This window comes from Amphiura filiformis, chromosome 4 (assembly GCF_039555335.1).
Source record: "Amphiura filiformis chromosome 4, Afil_fr2py, whole genome shotgun sequence".
Classification (NCBI taxonomy): Eukaryota; Metazoa; Echinodermata; class Ophiuroidea; order Amphilepidida; family Amphiuridae; genus Amphiura; species Amphiura filiformis.
Window position 1 is genome coordinate 14,392,349 of NC_092631.1, and position 22,432 is coordinate 14,414,780.

The 22,432-nt window shown below is 35.5% G+C and overlaps 1 protein-coding gene across 5 annotated transcripts in view; it reads right to left on the minus strand.

Annotated features, from left to right (window-relative positions):
- Positions 1-3,919: 3,919 nt before the first annotated feature.
- Positions 3,920-22,432, minus strand: part of LOC140150576 (ly6/PLAUR domain-containing protein 6-like) — a 71,517-nt gene continuing 53,004 nt past the window's right edge. For all 5 annotated transcript variants that reach the window (XM_072172611.1, XM_072172614.1, XM_072172610.1 and 2 more), the window contains 4 exons: positions 11,300-11,486; positions 8,003-8,101; positions 6,453-6,589; positions 3,920-4,355 (listed from right to left, as the gene is read on the minus strand). In XM_072172611.1, coding sequence (XP_072028712.1) covers positions 4,161-4,355; positions 6,453-6,589; positions 8,003-8,101; positions 11,300-11,420 — 552 coding nt within the window. In that variant the 5' untranslated portion in view covers positions 11,421-11,486 and the 3' untranslated portion in view covers positions 3,920-4,160. The remainder of the gene's footprint in view (positions 4,356-6,452; positions 6,590-8,002; positions 8,102-11,299; positions 11,487-22,432) is intronic.

A 22,432-nucleotide genomic window follows, 5' to 3' on the forward strand; every position in this document is an offset into this window, starting at 1 on the left:
AAAATATTATGTTGAGTTTGAGCAACTATATTACTGATACAGGTGGCTGTACAAACAAGTACCGTAACCACTCGGGTATAAGCCCACCTTCGGCTATAAGCCCACCCCCTGTTTTTCAAATCATTCGGGGAACAAGGGTTCACTCGGGTATAAGCCCAGTAGTCATTTTAACTTAATTCTTAAATCATATTTGCTTTTCTTTCTCATTTAAGAACAAATATTTAAAAAATATCAGTTAAAAATTAACATTCCATACTCAAAATTAAAAAAAAATTGACAAAGATGATAGAAATTACTGATACATTGGGCATATACAAATCTTATTTTTAAATTCAACTACTAGCCCCTCCCCGGTTATAAGCCCACCCCCATTTTTGAAGTGAAATTGCCCATCGGAGGTGGGCTTATACCAGTGGTTACGGTAATACCAATCTATTTGAAGGATTTTTGTGGAAGGTGTCTGTCTTTCGTCTCTTTTCAAAAAGGCACTCATTTAGAGGCGCTAATATATGCTTGTAGATGGAATTATACGGTATTACACAATCAGGGAAAAAATTGATCGATGCACTATCAGCAAGAATGATAGTCTACAAGAAATTATACTCTTTTTCTTTTATTAAATTTGACCTTAGTTTAGAAAAGAAAGTAATGGTGTGACTCCAAGAAATCCAAGGATCTGAGTTGCATGAAACTTGTAAGTCTTGTATGACCCTCAGAAGATGTGTTGCAATATGGCATGACTTGATTCACCCAGGCCAATGTGGGACATTTTTAATTTTAAACAAGACACAAATATCAAATCGGAAAGTCAAACAGCATTGTTATAAATGCTGGATTTTCAATACAAATACTGGATTTTCAGTATTATAGAACTTTTAGTATTATGTTACCTTAATTGTTTACAATTGCTGAGAATAATAGTAATTCAGAAGCTTTCAGAAGCTTTCAGAAGTTTAAATAATCGAATGGATTGCCAGTGTCCATTCCATGAATGCTGCCCTCAATAATAATGGCATGTAACATTTTAACAACTTTTCGTCACCAAATATTTTGGGAATCACGTCCATTGATAGCACAATTATTAGAAATCAAATTTTTGAAAGTGCTGGTTGATTTCTATAAATGTGTGTGTGCATAAATAATATAGAGCCAGGCTGACAAATTCTTATGCACCATTTGAAACGTGTCAGCCTGATAATTCCCATATCCCAAGATGAAATAATTTGACACATGCATTAACATCATTGCATATCACTATGGACCACAATGGCCTCATCCCAATGGCATAGTTCAATAACCTCAAACAATTATAGTGCAAAATTTGACCTCAAGTTGCAGAGTTTTTGTACCCAAATTTTCAAAAGTCATTCAATGAATGTGCAAATGTATTGAGGTTAAAGAACTGTGCCTGGATAGATGAGCATGTTGTGGATCATATGTATATAAACCTATTTAGTTGTGATTTTACCACAAAATTGTTACGAAAAGAAATGAAATCCAATGCCAGATAAGAAGTATTTGTTATTCTCCTGATCAAATCATAATCAAGAAATCAAATTATTTGCTGCACACGCTTCAAGAACCCTACCAGGTTCCTTGTTTAATTTAATCAGTTTAAACAGAATATTTCTTTATTACCACATTTACACAGGGCAAAAGTCGTAAATGGATTCACTTAATGGCTGGGGTATGAACGTTTGGACAGTATTTTTTGTGGGACATTAGAGCACATCAGACATATCGAATTGCATTCTGAATACGAAGAATGGCCTTCTGATATCAAATAATTTTGATTTGTTGAAATTCGCAATGTAATACACATTTTATGGCAAATCATTAAAAATTGATATTTTTGATATTTAACACTACTTGAAGAAAACTTAATAAATCTGTTGATTTATACTTAAAGTGTATGTAGGTGGAATGAAAAGCCGACGATCAATTGAAAATTTTGACCTTTCGTATTGAAGATATGGATTTTTTTTCACAAAACACAAAAAAAATAAGGTCTTTTGGGAAAAATCCATATCTTCAATATGAAAGGTCAAAATTTTCAATTGACCGTCGGCTTTTCCTTTAGATTTATATAATTTACTTCGAGGACTGTTATATATCAAAAATTTGAAAAATATCAAATTTTTATAATTTGTCATAAAATTTGTATTATATTTGTGATTTTCAAAAATGAAAATTATTTGATATCAGAAAGACATGCTTCGTATTCAGAATGCAATTTGATAGGTCTGAGGTGCTCTCATTTCCCATAAAAAATACTGTCGAAACGCAATAAACGCTCATTTTAGATCCCTTAAGTCATTGACTGTTTCATTTTTGCCATTGATAAAAATATCTGCAGTTGTAACATGTTCTAAGTACAACACTTAAATTCAAATGATTTAGTTCATTATTCTTTTTAAATGACTTTGAGTAACTCATTTTGAAAGACAGCTTTTCAGTTAATGTTAATCAACATGTTTCCAATTTCTTTTTAGAAAGCTTGTGACAAGAACCTAATTACTGGCCAATGAGTGCCAATAATTTCAGGAAATATGGTGAAAACTGAACTTATTTTTAAATTGGCTGAACAGTTTGGGTATATTATACGTTTTGATCCCAATTTTCAAAACTGACATAGCAAAACTGACATAGCATTAGGTCTACTGTCATTCTCTGAGGCACCTTCCCACTCAAACCAAATGTGAGCAGTGGTGTAGTCAAGGGGGGGGGGGCAGAAATCTTACCCCTCTTACGCCCCTCCCTGGATGCTGGCCGCAATGATATTGAAGATTTTTATGCCTTACTGTACTAACCCTTTTTTTGACCATTTTCATCATATTTCCCTTCCCCTGAAAATTGCTTTGCCCACCTCTGAAAAATTTCAAGCAAATTCAGAACCATGCTGATTGTTAACAAAGCACCCATTACTTTTTGCTAATCCTAGGACATGAATAAGATTGAATCCATTTACGCCATTTGCCCAGCATAAACACAGCAATTATATTGCCACATAATACACATAAACACAAAATACTTACACATTATAACATCAAGTTGACAACAAAATATTTTACAAACTTCTTTTTTTATATACAAATATAAAAATGTACATATTACAAAATATAAATATATCTGGTCTACTTACAGGCAAGATGAACATTTCAACAAGTTTCTCATTTATTAGAAAGTTAATTACTCAAGAGTTAATTAATATGCATTGTTTCATGAATGCAAAAATTATGTTTGAGTCTTTGCATATAATTTTCACTAACAACATTCATGCATTTGTCAAACAATGATTTTTCATGTTTGCTCGCTGCAGCAGGGTTTTATTTTTTACAACGTAAACCAAAAAACAGGACATGCCACAAACATAGATCATATTTCAATGACTCTTTTTTTTTCATGTCAATTTTGGCATGGGTTACTTTCAAAATGTTCTCAAATTTTAGTGTTAGAGTCTAATGTTTGCATCATTGTAGCAGAAATTCTCAAAAAGTTGCCAGTAATTTTAGGAAATTTGGTACAAATTGGGACACTTTTTGTAATATTTTTTCACTACAGATTTGGGCAAAAGGTTTACTGATGGGGCCAATTTTCTTGTAGGTATTGGTATATATTATCAGAGAAGATATCTTATTTACTGGATGTGGACAGCATATCAGTATAGAGCATTGAAAAGGAAGCAATGCATTGTGAGAATTGTTATATCTTTTCTGTTGGTACTTCCTGATTCTCAGGGGCACTCAACTGGAGTTGAGTTTGTCCAGTGGCAAGGCCGGGGGTGCATGGTGGGGGAAAGTGAATTTAAGGGGTAAAATCAACAAATTTTGTGCAAAATTGTCACAAAAATGGGGCATTTTTGGATTTTATTGGGGAAGGGTGGCAACTGGGGCAAGAGTTCTGACTGCCCCCTGGTGCCGCTACCGAGTTTGTCAAATTGCATAATGTGTATTACCACTTTCCTTTAGAAACTTGTGAATTGATGAATTTAAAGTAGCCCTATTGCCCTATCATTGGCTACATAATTATATAAATAAATGCTTTTAAATGAAAGTTTTTAACTATGGTTTTCTTGTTAATCCAGAAAATTAATACAAAACATTTTTTTAAATGAGAAACTTGTTGAAAAATATTCTTCAGCCCCTATAATATCATCTATGCTATGAACCCAGTGATATTCTAGAGTTGGCAAGAACTAATATAACAGAGAAAACAATTGCTACTACTACTGAGTTGTATGGCGTCTGTAACCTGGTACCGCTATTATATGGTGTGATGGTAGAAAAGATGGCTGTGCTCTCATTGGTTGGAACAAGGAAGTTACATTGTGATCCTTCGCAGCATGATACGCACCTCTGTAAAGAAATTGGAAAAGGTAGAACACTTGTGAATTGTAACAATGTGCTAATTAATGTTGTTATTCAATGTCCCTACTTTGAGACCAGGGCCACCAAGCACTGGCCCGGAGGTAGATGAATATTCATCAGGGGCTATTCCATTTGAAATCCATACACCCCATATGGAAGACACAACCTTAATCTCCCACACAGGGAGAGTATGATTATTTCAAATGGAGTTACCTGAATGGGTGACTCGACTTGAAAAGCTACACCCCCTATATGTGAGATTAAGGTTATGTCTTCCATAGGGGTGTATGGATTTCAATTGGAATAGCCCAATGGGCTAATCTGCAGGGATGAAAACAAACACTGACGTAATTTCCTGAAACTGCTTTGTTTAAAAACATTTCCTTAAAATACGTATTTCCCCTATACTTTGTACAGGGAAGATCCAAGCAAAATTTCCTGAAATCCCTGAATCTGTAGGTGTGGACTTTATTCTTCCCACATGTTGGTGGTACTGTTTGCGACTGGACATCATCTTGAACCCGGGGGTACTCAGTACAAATGACCATACGAGGGCGTGCATAAACATGGGTAGCATTTTCAGCCTTCTGGTATATCAATGACCCCTTTTTCAAAGCCTATTTTGGTATATGAATGGGTCCTTTTTCAAAATCTTCTCAATTTTTTCGGAAAACAGCCTAATTTTCCCAAAATTTTGGGAAAATTTTTAAAAACTAAGACAATTTTGGGTAAATTCGGCCGAAAATTTTGACTTTTGGTATATCAATGGGTCCAAATTTCTTGATATATTTATGGGTCTACTTCCAAAATCTCAGCGGCACGTCCCTACCAAAACCAAACTTGAGTACCCCCCCCCCCGGGTCTTGAACATGGTGAATATTCTGAGCAACATGTTAACAATAGTCAAGCAAATTTTGAGCAACATTGGAATAGCAGACACCACCCCTCAACAATAATACTATAACCTCTAACTTTTATCTATAATCCTTTTATCCAGTCAAAACAAAATGATGGATGAATTGCAATATTTTTAGCTAATTTTTGAATTTTTCTCCCCTAATCCCTCCTGAAGGTAAGTTGGTGCGTTTCTCTCCTAATCTCTCCTGAATATATGTTGGTGCATCACTGCATATCATAAATGTAATTTTAATAAACAACTTTCTTGTTTCACTTCATCAACTCACATAGCATGTATGTAGCTAGCTATATATATTAATCAAGTCTGGTTGTAATCCTTCATCATGTGTAGTCATCTATCCTGACGCCATATAAATAGCAAATGGATAATAATGGTATCCAGGCATCTAGTATTAAGGCTAATAGAAGATATGTCCCTTGGCCTTCATCGCAATATTATTAAGATATCAAGATCAAATTGACGATGATATTTTTGTAGTGAGATTGTCAGTTCAGTGAACAATTTGATGATCTGAACGTAAAAATTTCATTTCATCAGTAATTTCAAAAATAGATATTGCATATAATTGCAACTACTTTTTGGTATATCATAACCAAGGTTTTCTTTAACGCACAAATAGCATGCATATATGTGTTGACACACTTCGCATACCCCTTTACATCAAAAGTAATAAAAGCGTTTAAAATCTTGAAAACATATTGCACAATTTGATCTGGGGAAATATTTTGTTGCCAAAAAGATGACGAATTGCAAGAGGGGGAATGTTGATATAAAATTGGATTGATTGAGCCCCTATTTATTGGTCGAGCTATGAGTTTTAAAAATAATGGACAAGACGTAGTTAAGTCCAATAATATTATGTTTTGCATCCAATATTTTCACACACTTGGATTCATCAAAACATAATAATGTTGAGAGTTGAGGCTTAGTTACTAATAGTAGTTACTAATAAAAAAAATTGCTACAACCTTTTTTTTCCTATATATCCCCCTCAATCTTTTTTGTTGTTGCTATCTTGAGCAGTGTGATTCTGTTCAATGTCTTCCTTTTTACTGTATTCTTTACTGTGTGTGGGGGTGTGTGGGTGGGGGGGTGTCTCTTTCTGCATTTTGTTCAGAATGTGAGTGTGTAGGGGCGTTGCTACATGTAAGTGAAACCATACATACCTTGACACCAGGTGATTGCATTTTACATCCCACTGTACGTGGTGTACATTCTTCTTTGGCAGCGCATTTCTTGTTCACTACAAGACTCTTGCCGTTGGTATGGTTCAGGTAATGTGATGTGTGACAGTACTTTGTACCTGAGAAGAAAAGACAATAGGGAACCAACAAAATGTAACAATTAGTAACAGATATTCAGTGACTTTTTATCAGAGAGATGGAACCTATGTTTTCTTTACCTACACCTGTAGATAGGCTGTGCTCTAATGGCAAAAATACCATAGCAGTGTATGAGATCAGACATGAGTGTGGATTTAAGAAAGCAAAATGAAGGAAGGAAGGAAGAAAGGAAGGGAGGGAGGGAGGGAAGAGACAGACAGAGTCTGACACTGATTAAGAGCATGGCTAGAATTCTTGCAAAAGAATTGTGCAGCAATAATTTGGTTATGTATTTACTGTTCAGACAAATTTATGAGAATCAACTGTGAATAGTGCATATCTTTTTTACAAGAATCTTTGCAAGTGATTTGTGGATTCACACCTGAACTTATAACCAGGGGAAGGTGAGGAAGAGAGGAGGGAGGGAGTTAGAGAGAGGGAAATTATGAGGGAGGGAAGAAGGGAGAGAGAGAATGAAAAGAAAGGGAAAGAGAGAAACAGTACATACACTGATAGAGGAAGGGGAGAGAGAATGGGAGAAAGAAATAACAGACACAGAAAAGGTGTAGACTATTTTAATATCAAATTTGGCTAAAAATGTAATGCATGATTTGGTGCAATGGGCTATTCCAGTTGAAATCCATACACCCTCAATGGAAGACATGACCTTAAGCTTCCATACAGTCTTACAGAGAGTGTAAATTTCAAAGGGGATTACCTAAATGGGTGGCTCCATTTGAAATCTAGACCCCCTGTGTATGAGATTAAGGTAACATCTTCCATAAGGGGTGATGGATTTCAACTGTAATAGCCCAATTTGAAGGGAAACCCATCTCAGATGATAACAACAAATCCACTCAAATGGCTAGAATGTTTGAGTACATGCATTTTGTGAAGTATTCTTATTTGCCATTTGTTCCCATTTCCAATTAGTTTAAAACCTTTTCTGTTAAACCATTTAAATCAGTTAAGGGTTCTCCCTTTCTTCTTCTCTGCCTAAAAGGCACACGTCTTGGCACTCAATCGATTCCAATGTTATTCTTAAATGGCTACAATTTTCCATCATTTTAAGTTCATGGATTCCACACAACATTTTACTCATGGAAGCGAAAAAACTAATGTCATGAAAATACCATTCCGCAGCCTTTTCAAGTTTGATCAAATCCAATAAAATGTCCTCATTTTCACCATGAGTCCAATATAATCTCAATTCCTTGACACAGTTCCTTAACCTCTATTCAAGAACCACATTTCAAATTTTAACCTTAAGATGTTGAGAATGATTTTTTTACTCAACACATTAAAAGGTCACTTGATGAATGTACAAAAATACTAGGATTAGAGAACTGTGTCTTGATGGTTGAGCATGTTTTAGATGAGATCTTACTACTTACCTTCTGGACAAAATGCATCATAAGCTTTGGCATTGCAGTGTGTGTTGTTGTTTTTATCTACACAAGTGAAACATTTGAGAGCATTTGGGAATGGTGTACCTGGCGAAGAAACGATAAAAGATTGAAACATTAGTATCATTGTGAGATAGGGTTGTACTTCTTTTTTGTGTGTTATGCCCTTGACAGTTGTAAGAAATGAATTTTGTGGCAATTATGTTTTAAATTCACCAGTACTTGCTTTAATAATGTCCTCTATAATTGTCTGGGTGTCTACCCAACTGTCCTGTCTGTCTTCTGTTTCTTTCTCCCAGTTTTTTCAAAATTTGCAAGCTTCATATCTGTTATATTATCTGTCATTTTGTTGAAAATCTTTCATTTTGCTCACTATCCGTCTCTCTCTATCTTTCTCTCCTGTTTCATTCTCTCTCACTTTCTGTTGTGCTCTTTCTATCTTTCTCTATACTGGTAGGTTGTGGAAGCAGGAGACATGCCCCCCCCTAAATATTTCCATGGAGGACATTCCCACTAAAAAATCTTAGATAAAAGAAAGAAAGATAGAATTGCTCTGTGTATCTTGCTTTTTAGCATGAAAAACACTGTGAGCCAAAACAGGGTAAAATTGCACAATTGATGCAATTTTCACATGCAAATGTGTCATATGCAAATGACAGATAATATGCTTGTACATGTACCCTAAATTGTAATGCTTACGTCACCACTATCTCATTCTGTTTCTCCCCCTTTACCTCTCTCTCGCTAGAAAAACATTTTGATTTTAATACTGTTCAATCTTCAATATAAGATAGAAAGTATCTTCGTCAAGTCAAGAACATATTCTAATCCTACCTCACGGGACTTCCTGCTTTAGGGGCTTCAAAAATATCAAATTTTAAGAAAATGCATCTAGAGTAAGATCTTGTATCTACCCTGTCTAAACAACTACAGGGTGATCCTGCAGGTTCAGTACAACATTTAAAAAGAAATAGAAATAAACCGCCTCAGAAATGTTTATTTTTACTATATCGCTGCAAATAAATTTAAGTTTCAGTGCAAAATTACAACCAAGTGCAGAATAATACAGAAAAGTGTATTTTTACTAGATACTACTACGAATGAAAACAAGATAAGCACAAAGAGTGCACTCCTAGATATTTTTGAGGAAAATAACTGGTATTTTGTTGAAACAAAAGTATTATTGATTTTGCTTTTTTATAAGAAACTCATTATATTAATTATTATATATACATAGAACTGCAATTTTGTATGCCAAAAGTGAAAACTATTCGCTGCTGTAGTGCACATTAGTAACCATTGCTTACTGGTTTAAGCCTGGGCTCATACATGTACACCTGTTCCGAATTTTGAAATGCTATAGGCTGTGTGTTGTGATCATTTCGATCAGTGGTTCGTAACAAAGAAAGCATGAGCCAGTTGACCTAGCAACGGTCATATTCTAATGTGCACTACGACAGCGAATTACCTTATGAAATACTTATTTGTGAAAACCCAATTTACATGATAAATACTGAGATACCAATACTGTAACAAGATATCAAAATATTTTCACATTTGCTTGTTTATTTAATATCAAATTCAGACACCCTGTGATTTGTGAACATATTCGAGAAGAGAAAATTCTGCAGAAAGAATGTGTTACACCTGTGTGTTGAATTGGGCTGTTCCAGTTTAAACCCACACACCCTCTATGGAAGATATGACCTTAATCCCACACAGGGGGTGCAAATTTCAAATGGAGTCATCCATTCAGGTAACCCCATTTGAAATTCACACTCCCTGTATGGAAAATTAAGGTCATATCATCCATAGGGGGAGTATGGATTTCAATCTGAATAGCTGACTGATCAGATACAGAATATGAAATGTGATCCAAGTTAAGAGCACTGCTAAAATGTAGCGATTCATCTAATCTTGCAATTACTGTCACCAGGCAGGGTAATAAGGCACAAATTTGTATCAAAATTTATTATTATAAAGCCCCATAGGTAATTGTGAAGATAGTTCCTCTATGTGCAAGAATGTTTGCAACCTACAGCAGGAAATTTATATAAAGACTGTCAGCACAATTGGATATCATTTAGGTGACAGGTGTGCGCATGCATTACAAATTATTCAGCAAATTATTCAGCAAATTTTTAACCAAAAAAAATGCCAAATGTAGGAGAGGTTTAGTAACGACTTGTCAATCATGAAATCCAACTGTTTTTGTCCACATTTTTAGACCATATTGCCGATAATGCACAGGGCTATTCCATTCGAAATCTGCACACCCCATATGGAAGAAATGGTCTTTATCTTCCACACAGGGAGTGAATTTCAAATGGGGTTACGGGGGGGGTACTTAAAAGGGTGACTCCATTTGAAATCTATGCTCCCTGTGTGGAAGGTTAAGGTTATGTCGTCCATAGCATAGGGGGTTTATGGATTTCAACCCATGCTACCCCTAAATTTGATTTCTCTAGTCACGTTTGTTTTAACATGACTTATGATATATCAGTTTTCCAATCTTGGTTTCCCCAAGACATACAAACAAAAATATAATTATGCTAAGCATCGGAGAAAAAGCGATTGTGGTATTCACTGCGGCAATTGTGGTTTATTGGTTGCAATTGCATTGAAGTTTTTTTTTTAATATTGAAAAAAAGAAGCTATAAACCCTAAATTACTTGCTATTCAAGACTGAAAACTTGAGAAATATTGCTACTAAAGTGAAAATTTGTAAAACCCTGTGTTTACCCCACATCAAGTGGTAAATCCCTCAATCTCTCTCCCATTTAGAGCAGTTTTAAGTTCCTACATGAAGCATGGCTATGAGCAATAGCAGCTAATAGCATTTATCATAGTTATGGCCTTCATTAGCCTTTGCATCGGGGCCTGAGATTGGAATTCCAGTTTCCTTTCTCACGCAGTAAGGGCTAAGAGTAAAATTGTACAATTGTGTTTGGGAGTGGCCTTCTCTCTTTTCTCTTTTTCCTAGCTATTTTCTTCCATTTCTTGCTTTGTTTATCAAAGCTATCTAGGCCAACATGCATATATTAGCCTACACTGGCTATCCAGGCTTGTGCATTTGTATGAGCTTGGAACGGTCCATGGTTTTCCATGGATTAGCATGTGTTCCTCACGGACCAACCTGGGTAAACAAACAAACAAACAAACAAAGTTGTCTGTCCTGCCTGAGAGCTCACATTAATAGAATTGCCTGGAAACGCTGTTCTGCTGCAGATAAGGGTTTTTACGGACTTAGAAAAAGGGGGTTAGAACAGATATACAAATACTCACTGTTATCATAGGAAAAGATAATTGGAGCTTCTGCTGGCACGCAATCAGCCAAATATGAGGTGCAGAGAACAACAACTAACGTCAACCACTGAGAGAGAAAATCTCGACTCCTGCAATGCATGCTGGGAGATGTATTGGTTGCTATGGTTACTCCACTATTCCAATGGGAATGTTCATGTTGCACAACCTGTAAAGTAGAAAATACAAATTAGATTATCAAGTTACACATTGGATATGTTTTCTTTGTATATAGAGTATCGAGAAAATTGGGCTGTTCCTGTTGAAATCCATACGCCCCTTGCATAGAAGACAGTACCTTAATCTCCCACATATGGTGTGTGGATTTCAAATTGGGTAACCTGAATGGGTGACTCCATTTGAAATCTACACTCCCTGAGTGGAAGATTAAGGTATTGTCTTCCACAGGGGGTGGATGGATATCAATTGGAATTGCACATTGTGCATAATGTTAAATATCAGAGGTAATGGAAATTTTGCGATGCATACATATCAACTTGTCAAACATTGGCGTATAACCATGATGTAACTATTTGTACAGATGGAACTGAACGCCATAGACGAATCAATATTTGACCTTTTGCAGGAAATGAGAACAGCGAATTGATCAAATTCATTTTTATAAAAACAAGAGGAGCAAATGTGCAGCTTTTCCTTCTGATCCAACCCGGTTATTTGGGTAAGGCTATATATTTTGTGGCCTATATACATACAAGTAGCATTAATGGTATAGGTAATCTTGTAATGCTATGGTTGGCAGGTGTATTAAATGGAAATGACTACCTAATAGATCCAAGGCATCATAGCCGTAGATCCGGGGTAAATCTCCCCAATATTTTGCCAGGGGGGATGGTCCATACAATCATCCCCCCAATGTTGGTACCTGTATGTGAGTTTCTGACCAAATTAACCTCATAATTGGCCATTTTAGCCCCAAAAGTGTCATTTTTTCACAATTTGCACAAATTTATTCCATATTTGCACCATAATTCCCCAATTTAGCTTCAATATGGCAAAATTTTCCAATCGCTTCGCGTGCATAATAGCATAAACTAATTATGTCACCAAAAGGTGCTGGATTCACTATACTCCCAAGAAATTTTTTCCAACCCCATCCCCCAACGCAAGGTATTCTTTTAACAGTTTTAAGATTTTGGTCAGAAAATAGCTATAGTAAGAGCCTCTATTTCTAGTTTATCCACAAGCAATTTGAGGTAGTGAGTGAAAAAGGTTAATGTATATGTATCTAAAAATGGTCAAAATTCAGAGGAAAATTCCATGCAACAGAGTCAAGGTGAAGTCCACTTTTACATCACAAAAACTTTTTTCAAAGAAGCCAACTTTGGAACTGACACTGCTGGCTATGAACACCATGATGTTATCTCAATCCCAGAAAAATATATTCTTAATTTCTTACTAAATGTAGAACAAGTTGAAAGGTGTTACGATGCCATGTTTATGGCCTTTATTGAGTATCAAATCAAGGCGGCGTGAGCAAAGAACAAACAGTCTTATCTCATGGTTTTATCGGACTTTCAATACAATAAACATTCTATGTAGCTGATTGCAATAGGGAAATACTACTTTGAAGGCCAATTTAACAGGCTTATGCGTCTTATCAAAATGTTGTTAATATACCGGTACCAGACCTGAAATTTCAAGAACCACTTGTTTCAGTTTACACATATGTGTACAAACATATAGTACACTTTTAAGGCATAATTGTTTTTCATTTTTCAATTCCGACAAGATGTCAAATGCAAAACATTGAAATAAATAATAAATACATGGATTTTGGGCTATTCCAGTTGAAATACATACACCTCATATGGAAGACATGTCTTTTATCTCCCACAAAGGGAATTATGAATTTCAAATGGAGCCACTCATTCAGGTAACTCCATTTGAAATTCACACTCCCTGTAAGGCCATGTCTTCCATAGGGGTGTTTAGAATTCAATTACAATAGCCCAACTAAGGGCTACATGTATGTGTCAACAACATTAAGAGATAAGATGCTGAAAATCAGCTAACAAACTAAACCAAACATGCCAAATGCAAATAAAGCAAGCCTGCAAATCTGGTGAGAATTAGATCATCAATTCTTGCCATGATTCCCTTTACTTAGGTTTGCAAGAATCAAACTGATTATCATGCCTATTCTGCAAGCAGCAGGGTAGGTATGAGAGCTTATGATGATAAGTCAGAGGAACTTGTGATTTACAGGTTTGCTCAGACAATTTAGATTAATTCAAACATATTGAATTGTACAAATTTAGACATTTTAAATGAATTGATTTGGGTTAACATTTGGGCTTCCACTTCCAGGGTGGGTTTCTCTCACAATATGGCATTCCGCCGTGGCAAAGTCAGGGGTGTAAAGGGGACAGCTTCTTAATCCTGTGAGAAGTCTTGCCCCTCTGGACGCTGCCCACCCTGATATTTAAGATTTGTATGCCTTTTTTGTACGTTTCAGTCAATTTTCATCAAATGTTGCCTTGCCTTGCCTCCCCCCACAAACACACACATATATGGGCCTGGGGGGGGGGGGAATTTTGAGGTGGTGGGTCTTTGGGAGCTAATGGCGTACCGGTAAAAGGGGTCTTTCGGAGCTGAAATTATCAAAATCAAGGGTCTTTCGAGCTTTATTTTGGTCAAATATAGGGGTCTTTCGAGACTGCGAAACCCAAAAGGGGGTCTTTCCGGGGAGCATACCCGTATGGTCATTTGTGTTGAGTGCCCTCGGATATGGGCATCCAAGCAAAATTGATTATCCTACTCAAGCATGTTGAACTCTAATAGCATATAGCCTGTACATTGTATTTGTTCCATTGTGTATTTTTTATTTTCTTCAAAATTTCATGGGAAAATACTTTCAATAGCTAAACTAGTATTATCTTCACACCAAGTTGGCAGAGAGTTACATTTTCTTCATGTTCAAGACGTTGATCCTTTCCTTGTATGTATATAAGCCAAGAAGTGTATTTAAAACTTGATGAATTGATCATGATATGAGGCACAACAGAAAGGAAACTAACAAAGTAGATTGCTTTCTTCTCATAGTTCATTCCAGTTCAAATAATTGGGTTATTTGGGTAACTGTGAGTGTGAGGATGGAAAGAGAAGAGCTAGATGAAATCTAATGTGATCGAGAATCTGGCATTTGCTTTTATTGATGTTTTAAAAACTGTTGCAATTATAGATGAATACTGCACTGGAAGATATTAGGGGACTCTACACAAAAAGTAAGTGAGGGATTGATCGATGTTACTTTCTTTAAATACTAGTATTCTTTTCAGGCAATTTAAATCTGGAGTGCTCAGTTGTTTCAAAAAGTGACAATAAATTTCTCTGTCAGTTTGCTGCGAGCCATCTTTTTGTACATTAAGATAAAATAATAATCTCAGACAGTATAGGGACATCAGTTTCCTCTTTTGTACACATGAAGTATTTGAATAGCTTTTCTGAATAAACATTATATATTGGAAATGGTTGATCAAAATCATTACTATGTTTTTAATAATTGGAACAGGACTTGAAACCAAACATGTTTTTCATTTTCAATATTGAGTGTGCACTATTTAATCATTACTATAGATCTGTATACATTTGTGAGATTTTCAACATTCAAACCAGCTTAAACATATACTCACTCCAGATAGGAGCGAGCGTAGCTGGCCAATTCCACCCCCCCCCAAAAAAAATCAGTGATAAAATGAGCATGGCATAGAGTCAAGTGTCTTTAAAATGACTAAAAATGGGACAACAAATTGACGGATGAGGACAAAAATTTGGCTTTGTCACCTCACTAAATCCTGGCTACCCCACTGCAACCCGGACTGCAACCAGAAGCAATTTGGCCATGTATTCCACACAAAGGGCTTAAGAAAAGTGCAATGCATGGATGGCATGAAGGTTTGTATGAACCTGTAGATTTGATGAGATTTGAACTTTTGCCCATTTGGTCATCACCACATCACTATAGCAACATTGGCCTAACCATAAAACATTGAAATGAACTTCCTATACTCACATATACCTTAACATTTAACTTTTATATTTTGCCCACAAATTTGCAAGTCCTATGATTACATTAGGTCAATAATATTTTACAGCATAGGCCTATGTCTTACCAGAAATGAGTGGTCAGATACAAACATAGAAATTCAACTCCCTTGTGCAGTAAAACTTAAACTTGTTATATATTATAAAGAGAGAAATCTGTCTTGAAAAATAATGTAAACTGCTAGCTTTTAATACACTCCCAGCCTGTCCTGCTCTAAACTGATATCCATACATTCCAATGAAAGATACAAAATACACCCTCACCACAAATAATAAGATCTACAGAAAAGGCCAAATAAAAGCATTTGTCCTCAAATGACCCCAGTCTCCATCTGCAATGGTCCATGGACTCCCTACCTGTCAGATTCTATTATCTATTTGCCCTTTGATCCTTCTTTCATGTATGTCAGCAAGGGGGCATGGTTAACCCTTCACTGCAAATGTCATAACATGGTCAGAAAGTTGACAAAAACTGGAAATTTTACAATGTTATATTTTGTGTGATTTTCTTTAAAATCAGTACAAACTTCTCACCAATAGAGACCATGGTTTTGCACATCAATTCCGTGCTTGACTTTCATTGTGTAGTATACATAAGCTTACCATTTATGTTGGAACATTGTATTGAACAGTTCATGCACTGTTAGCAGCTCATTTTACCCCTACCTCTACCCTGGAGCTAAAGGGGATCCCATGCCCTCTTTATCCCACTGTTTATTTGCTTTTCTATTGTACCACTATTACCAAGTTTTGATATATGTTACAATTTATTTTCCTAGCAAATAGCCCCAATTCACAAGTTTGCAAACACTGTGTCATGAAAGCTCCTGTCACTGCAACAGATGGTGGTGTGGTTTAAAATAGACTGCTTTCCAATCCCTTTTTGATAACCATTTCACTCCAGCTAGGCCATTCCATAAACACAACACATCCCAGTGACCGCACTACCCAGAGGTATCTTGGACAGATGGGAGCGTTTCTCGTTCTGAACTTGTAATCATCGTGAGATGAGTTGATATTGAAGTATGAATTTCAAAAAGGGGCTATGATGTAGACTAGGTTATAAAGGGACGGAGTAAACATGGTAAAAGTAGCACTTCAGCTGAATGTCATTGTCCTGGTCATTGTTCTCTCAAATTTGTGAAGATTTTGTTTTTAATGAATGTTTCACTTGATATACTTTGGGTGCTTGATAACTATTCAAAATTTATTAACAATAGATTATTCCCAACTTCCCTTTATGTAGGCCATGTATGTCCCCCCCCCCCCCCATCACTTCATTTAGGCCTACAAAATGCAGCTGGTATAGCTTCTTTCATCTTGTCTCATAAAATTATAAAACTGTCAACATCCCACTTGGTTACATACTCTTTAGAGATCAAAGTTCAGCTATTAATATAGATTTCCATGTCAGTATATGTGTCAATTTATTAGAGCAGAAAAAGTACATTATTCAGCTGCCATTATTTAAAAGAGAGACAAGAGCAAAGACCTATGCCCCACATTTCTTGTAATAAATCACATATCATTATTTTTGAAATATTATCAGGAATAAATCTGCATAAATATGTCATGTTTGCATCCACAGATCTTAACGAAAATAACATTTTGCAATGTTTTTGTGAAACTCAGTGTTGTTGAACTCAATTCACACATAATATTTATAATAGGTCTGTCCAACTAGTATTTTCTTTGGGGAGGGGAATGTGCTGAAAGAAACAGTTGGTACACTTTCAATCTATAATAACTCATGAATGCCAGTGGCAGCGCCATGGGGGGCATGACGCCCCCCAGCAAATGCAAATGCCCCCAGTCAGAACTCTTGTCCCCCTGTTGCATGTTTCCCCCCAGTAAAAACCCAAAATTACGAAAATGTCCACTTTTTGCTGCAATTTTGCGCAAAATTTGTTGATTTTGCCCCCCCGAAATTCACTTTTCCCCTCAATGCCCCCGAAAAAATTCCTGGCGCCCAATGATGAATGCTAGGCTTCTGTGAAATCTAAATCATGTGAAAGACTAAGTCCAACTAAAGTGCTTTATTACAGTAAAATTTAAGTTTTTAGAATAAAACTGGAGATGACGAAGCAAGAAAACATTGTAATGAACATTTTATTAAATTGTCCAATGTATGCAATGATAAAGCTAGAATTGACATTAAATTAGTCAATTTTATGTTCCTCAACATTGAGCAATGAGCACCTTCATCCAAATTTTCCTATAGATTTCCACAGGCCTACCTGTAATACTGTACCAGGGACTGCCTTTTGAGGAGAGCGAGAGCAATCACTCTCTACTGCTCTCCTTAAATCTGATTAGGAGAGTGACTTTTAGCTGTCCTTTAATCTTATCATGTTTTATGGCTATTAATCCATTAATTATTAAATAAAAATACATCCAATGTTTTTGTTCAATTTCCCCCCCATTCCAATCCTGCACACAGTACCGGTCATTGACTTGTTCCATGCGTCCCCAAATGACCCCTGGATATTGGTCAGAATCTAAAGAGTACTGCACTATGAATTCATTGTCAACACCTACCCATCACTAGGGGCACTATTCAAATGGGTCTTTAAGAGATTTCGAGATGAATGCATGGGTATACACATATCTAGTGGTTTTGCCTGTAAATTGAGAATTTGTTGATGATTTTTCTTCAAGCGAATTCAATAAGAACAGGTTACAGGACCTTTTTAATGATTTTTATTTATTTTTTAAAGTTTTATATCAAGATACTACTGGGGTCAGTATACATAGGCCTACACCCGGGACATACATCCTGTTTTAAATAATTTTATATGCTTATTATAGGGCAATTTCTGCAAAAACAATATAATTCAAAATTAGTCATTGTAAATTAACACATAATTATCACCCTCTACCGAATCAATTTGGGGAAGCCAATAAAATAAAGCAAAATGCCTACAATCATTATTATAACTAAACCAATTTATTCAATGAATTATTCAAAAGATCTAACATTTGTCTTATCTATCTTATTAGCACACATTTCAAGCAGTATCTGTAATAAGCCTGCCTGCAAACTCATTAAATAATTAAAACTAAATCAATTATTTGTTCAAAAGATTCAACTTTTGTTTAAAATATTTTAGTACACTTTTCAATCAAATTCTGAAATAAATACTCATGGTGAGTGCATAAAATATCTTGATTTCATCGCGCATCACAAAACCATTATGATCGCATCACCATGAATCACATTTTGCATGATCTCAGATTGTATCAAATTATCCATGTGACCTCATTATGCAACATCAATTATTAACACTAACATGATTGAAGAGGATAGCAGATCTTGAATCTTTAAAATGATTTTAATTTGCAATCAATTTTCGGTAACACGATCCACACACTATGAATAAAACCCCAGTGTTATTTTTTGCATCTGATTATCGCATAGTCACATGGGTAAATGAGTCATGATTACACATTAATTATTCATTACTCGTATAATAATACGAAGAATAAATAAAAAAATGAGGTCAAAAACCGTATTCTGAGGCAGGGGCTTTGAAAGGCTTAGAGGCTGGGGTATGTCAACAAAAACTCCACTCCACAGTTCAATGCTTTATAATATGATATGCCTATGCTTCACCTGGGGATGGGTGAAATTATGCCTCTGGGGATGACAGTGATGAGTAGACTTTATTGAAGTGAGGAAGGAAGGACCAGCCCAAGATTCTCGCTCTCTCTCCTCTCACTGCCTTTATCACATCTTAAGTTTCATTTTTTTTATTTTATTTTATTCTTTTTTGCTTCTTTCTTAATTCCTTCTATATTATTTACCTTCTTAATTTTTATCCTGCTTTCTTTCATTCATTTCCTCCCTTCTTTCAATCTTACTTTATTCTTTGTCATTTTCCATCTGCATTTCAATTCTTTCACCCATTTCTTGCTTTTCATTTCTCTTTTCCTTCTTCCTTTTTTAATTTTTTCACTTTTTGCCTTTCTTTCATTCTTCATTTCATTTCTCCACTTCATTTTAGCATATTTAATACACACAGACTAGTTTTAATATGGAGAAATAAAAAGGTTACAGTATTTGCAGAGGCTTCATGAATTAGGTATAAATGAGAGGACCTCTGTGTACATACACAAAATAACTTTACAAGTATCTTTACCCTCTCCATGCTGGTGTCGGCTGCAGATGACAAGTTTCAAATTTTATTTAAAAATTCAAAAATTTCAGAATTGTAAATTTTCATGACCACATTTGAAATCAGCATGAAAAATGCATTAAAATGAGTACAAACAAGCTTAGTATTGGTTCAGTGGTTCTTAAGCTAGCACTTGATATTCTGAAAAAACATCGGGAGTTTTTATGTTGAAGCCTATGGCTCAACACACAGAGCATTTAAATAGTATCCAAAGTTCACATGACTCAAACATGTCCATGTACTAACAAACTTAGATTAAATTACAACTAACACTTGAAGCATGATTCAATGATAACATATCTAAACGGTGAGATATTTCACAGTTTCGTCATCATATTGATCAAATCAAATTTACAGAACTATTTTGTTGGTGTGAAATTGCACATTAAATATAAGAAAGACAACTCATCTAAATATACATTTTCTTAACTTAATAGTGTGCAAAGGTGTAAGGCCATGTGGAATTGTCAAAAATAATGTTCGTCAAATGTAACTCCTGCGACCAATATTTAGTTATGCATGAACGAAATTATGCCCCCAGGGTTGATAATACCAACGAAGTGTAAGTGTGTGACAAGCTATGCCTTACCCATCTCAAGTTCACGGTACAACATTTTACATGTAGTTGCTACTTGAGATCAACTTGCTATGTGTTCAGACTAGTTAAATACTGTGCACAAAAAATATTGTACACTTAAAACAAAACCAACATTGTAAAGACACTAAACCTAAATTACGAAATAAAGTAGTCAATAACTGGATAATTTTGTTCTGCATACTTTGACACCAAATTCAGCACAATGCAAGTTTATTCCCTCAAGTTATATTAGTTTGAATGGAAAAATAGAGCATTTCAAAAGTGACACATTTGGGATCCGTCCAGATTTTCAGATTTTGACTTAATTGATTATACAATTGATTTCACTTTTGCAATTTGTATAGGTCCCCAATTGTTTCAAAAATACCGATATAACATGCAGTTTGGCATATGCAGTGATGTTAGAAGTATAATTTTCAAAATCCTGCTTAACCCCTAAACCATTTCACATTCATCAAAATATAATTATTCATAATAATGAATTCCCAGATATGAATCATGAAATGTGACCCATTTTGCACTAACTTTATCATGTTTATCACATGCAGTTGAGTGGAATGCAAACTTTATTTTTCTTTCATTAAACATTTTTCTACCCAAATGATCAATTTTGATCATCACTTAAGATAAAATAGATCACATATTTCACAACTTGCCTGCTCCAAATTTTCAAGGCATTATTACAAGAAATTAGATGATTCTACATTTTCTAATGCAGGTCAACCGTTGTCAGGGGAAAATAGATACTTATCATTTACAAACAACATGAAGTCTGAACATTCTCCCACACATTTAACCACAGACACCCAACCCCTGCCTCTCATCATTTCAAAACTTCACGCTATTATGGTAATTTCTAACAGATTAAAATTGCACCTGTATGGTTCTATCAAGAATATTAAATAATTGAAACAATCACAGACACCGTCACATACATGTTGCATGTCAGGGCCGTAGCAAGCGGGGCGGCCGGGGATGCCATGGCCGCCCATGCCATGGCCGCCCCACTTGATAAATTTGTTATGTTTTTCTTTATCATGTTTATATCATTATTTAATTTGGGCATGTATTTGTAATTTGGCCGCCCCACATTTGTGATGGCCGCCCCACATTTTTCAACCTTGCTACTGCCCTGTTGCATGTTATTATCATTCTTGATAGTCTAAGTTCAGTTCCATTGAATTAACCTTCATGCTTCATTGAACTAGCACCTCTGGGAATGAATCTAATGCTGACAAGAATGCATAGACATCATACATCATATACATTTTGAATTGAAAGCATTACATTTTTGCTGATATCAGGAGACAAAGTGTTATTATTTAATGTAAATTTGAACACATATCCATTGACTCATACAAAAAAAATCTGTAGTTTAATTTCAAGCTTGGATTCATCTGGACCTTTGGGGTTAATATAGCTAAGAAGAGAATGATGTGGGAGGACCAGGATGAGCCATGGTGATGATGAATGACAGTGATGAGGTGTGGTAGAATCTATCCCTACACCTTAAAGCTACTATGTACTGATTGAGTGCCGGGATTCAGTCCATTTCATCCTTTCTCTTGGGCATTTTGTGGATTGGATACCAAAGTGTATAATTTTAGTTAAAGGCAACATTTTATCTCACACATTTACCCCCATGCAATTTCTAATGGAAGAAGGGGAAGGGGGATTCTAATGAAAACAATGAGTCATATTTCATCCATTTGGCTGTACTCTTGAGTCGTCATATTTAAGGAAATTGGGCATTTTGACCCAATAATGACAAGATAATTTTTATTCAGATTTGGATTATGGGAATGTATTTATATATATAACCCAATATGACATCCTTGAAACAAAAGTTCTTTCATTATGAGGCTGACCCCTCCCTCCCTCCCTCCCTGTAATGTAAGTGTGAAATATTGAAAAGTTCAATCCCAAAAGATGACATTTGACCAATATTCTAGCTTTTTACAAATGTAATCGGACTCTTTGACCCCTTCCTCTAATGAAAGGACTTTCGTTTAGAGGGCATCATCAAACTTTTGGTATGTTCCTAAAAGAACAAAAAAGGGAGACATTCCAACATCCGATTCAACCTTAGCTGTGACCAACAAAATATGCAAACTTAGGTGCATGTAACATGTTTTCATTTTTATAGGACTATACTTACCTGATCACATTGGCTAAATTAAAAATGTTCGGACCCCAAGAGAAAATGATTCGCTGTCATTTAAGTGTCAACTAAATGTGATCGTGATGAGAATACAACTGTATCATGACAGTGTGCAT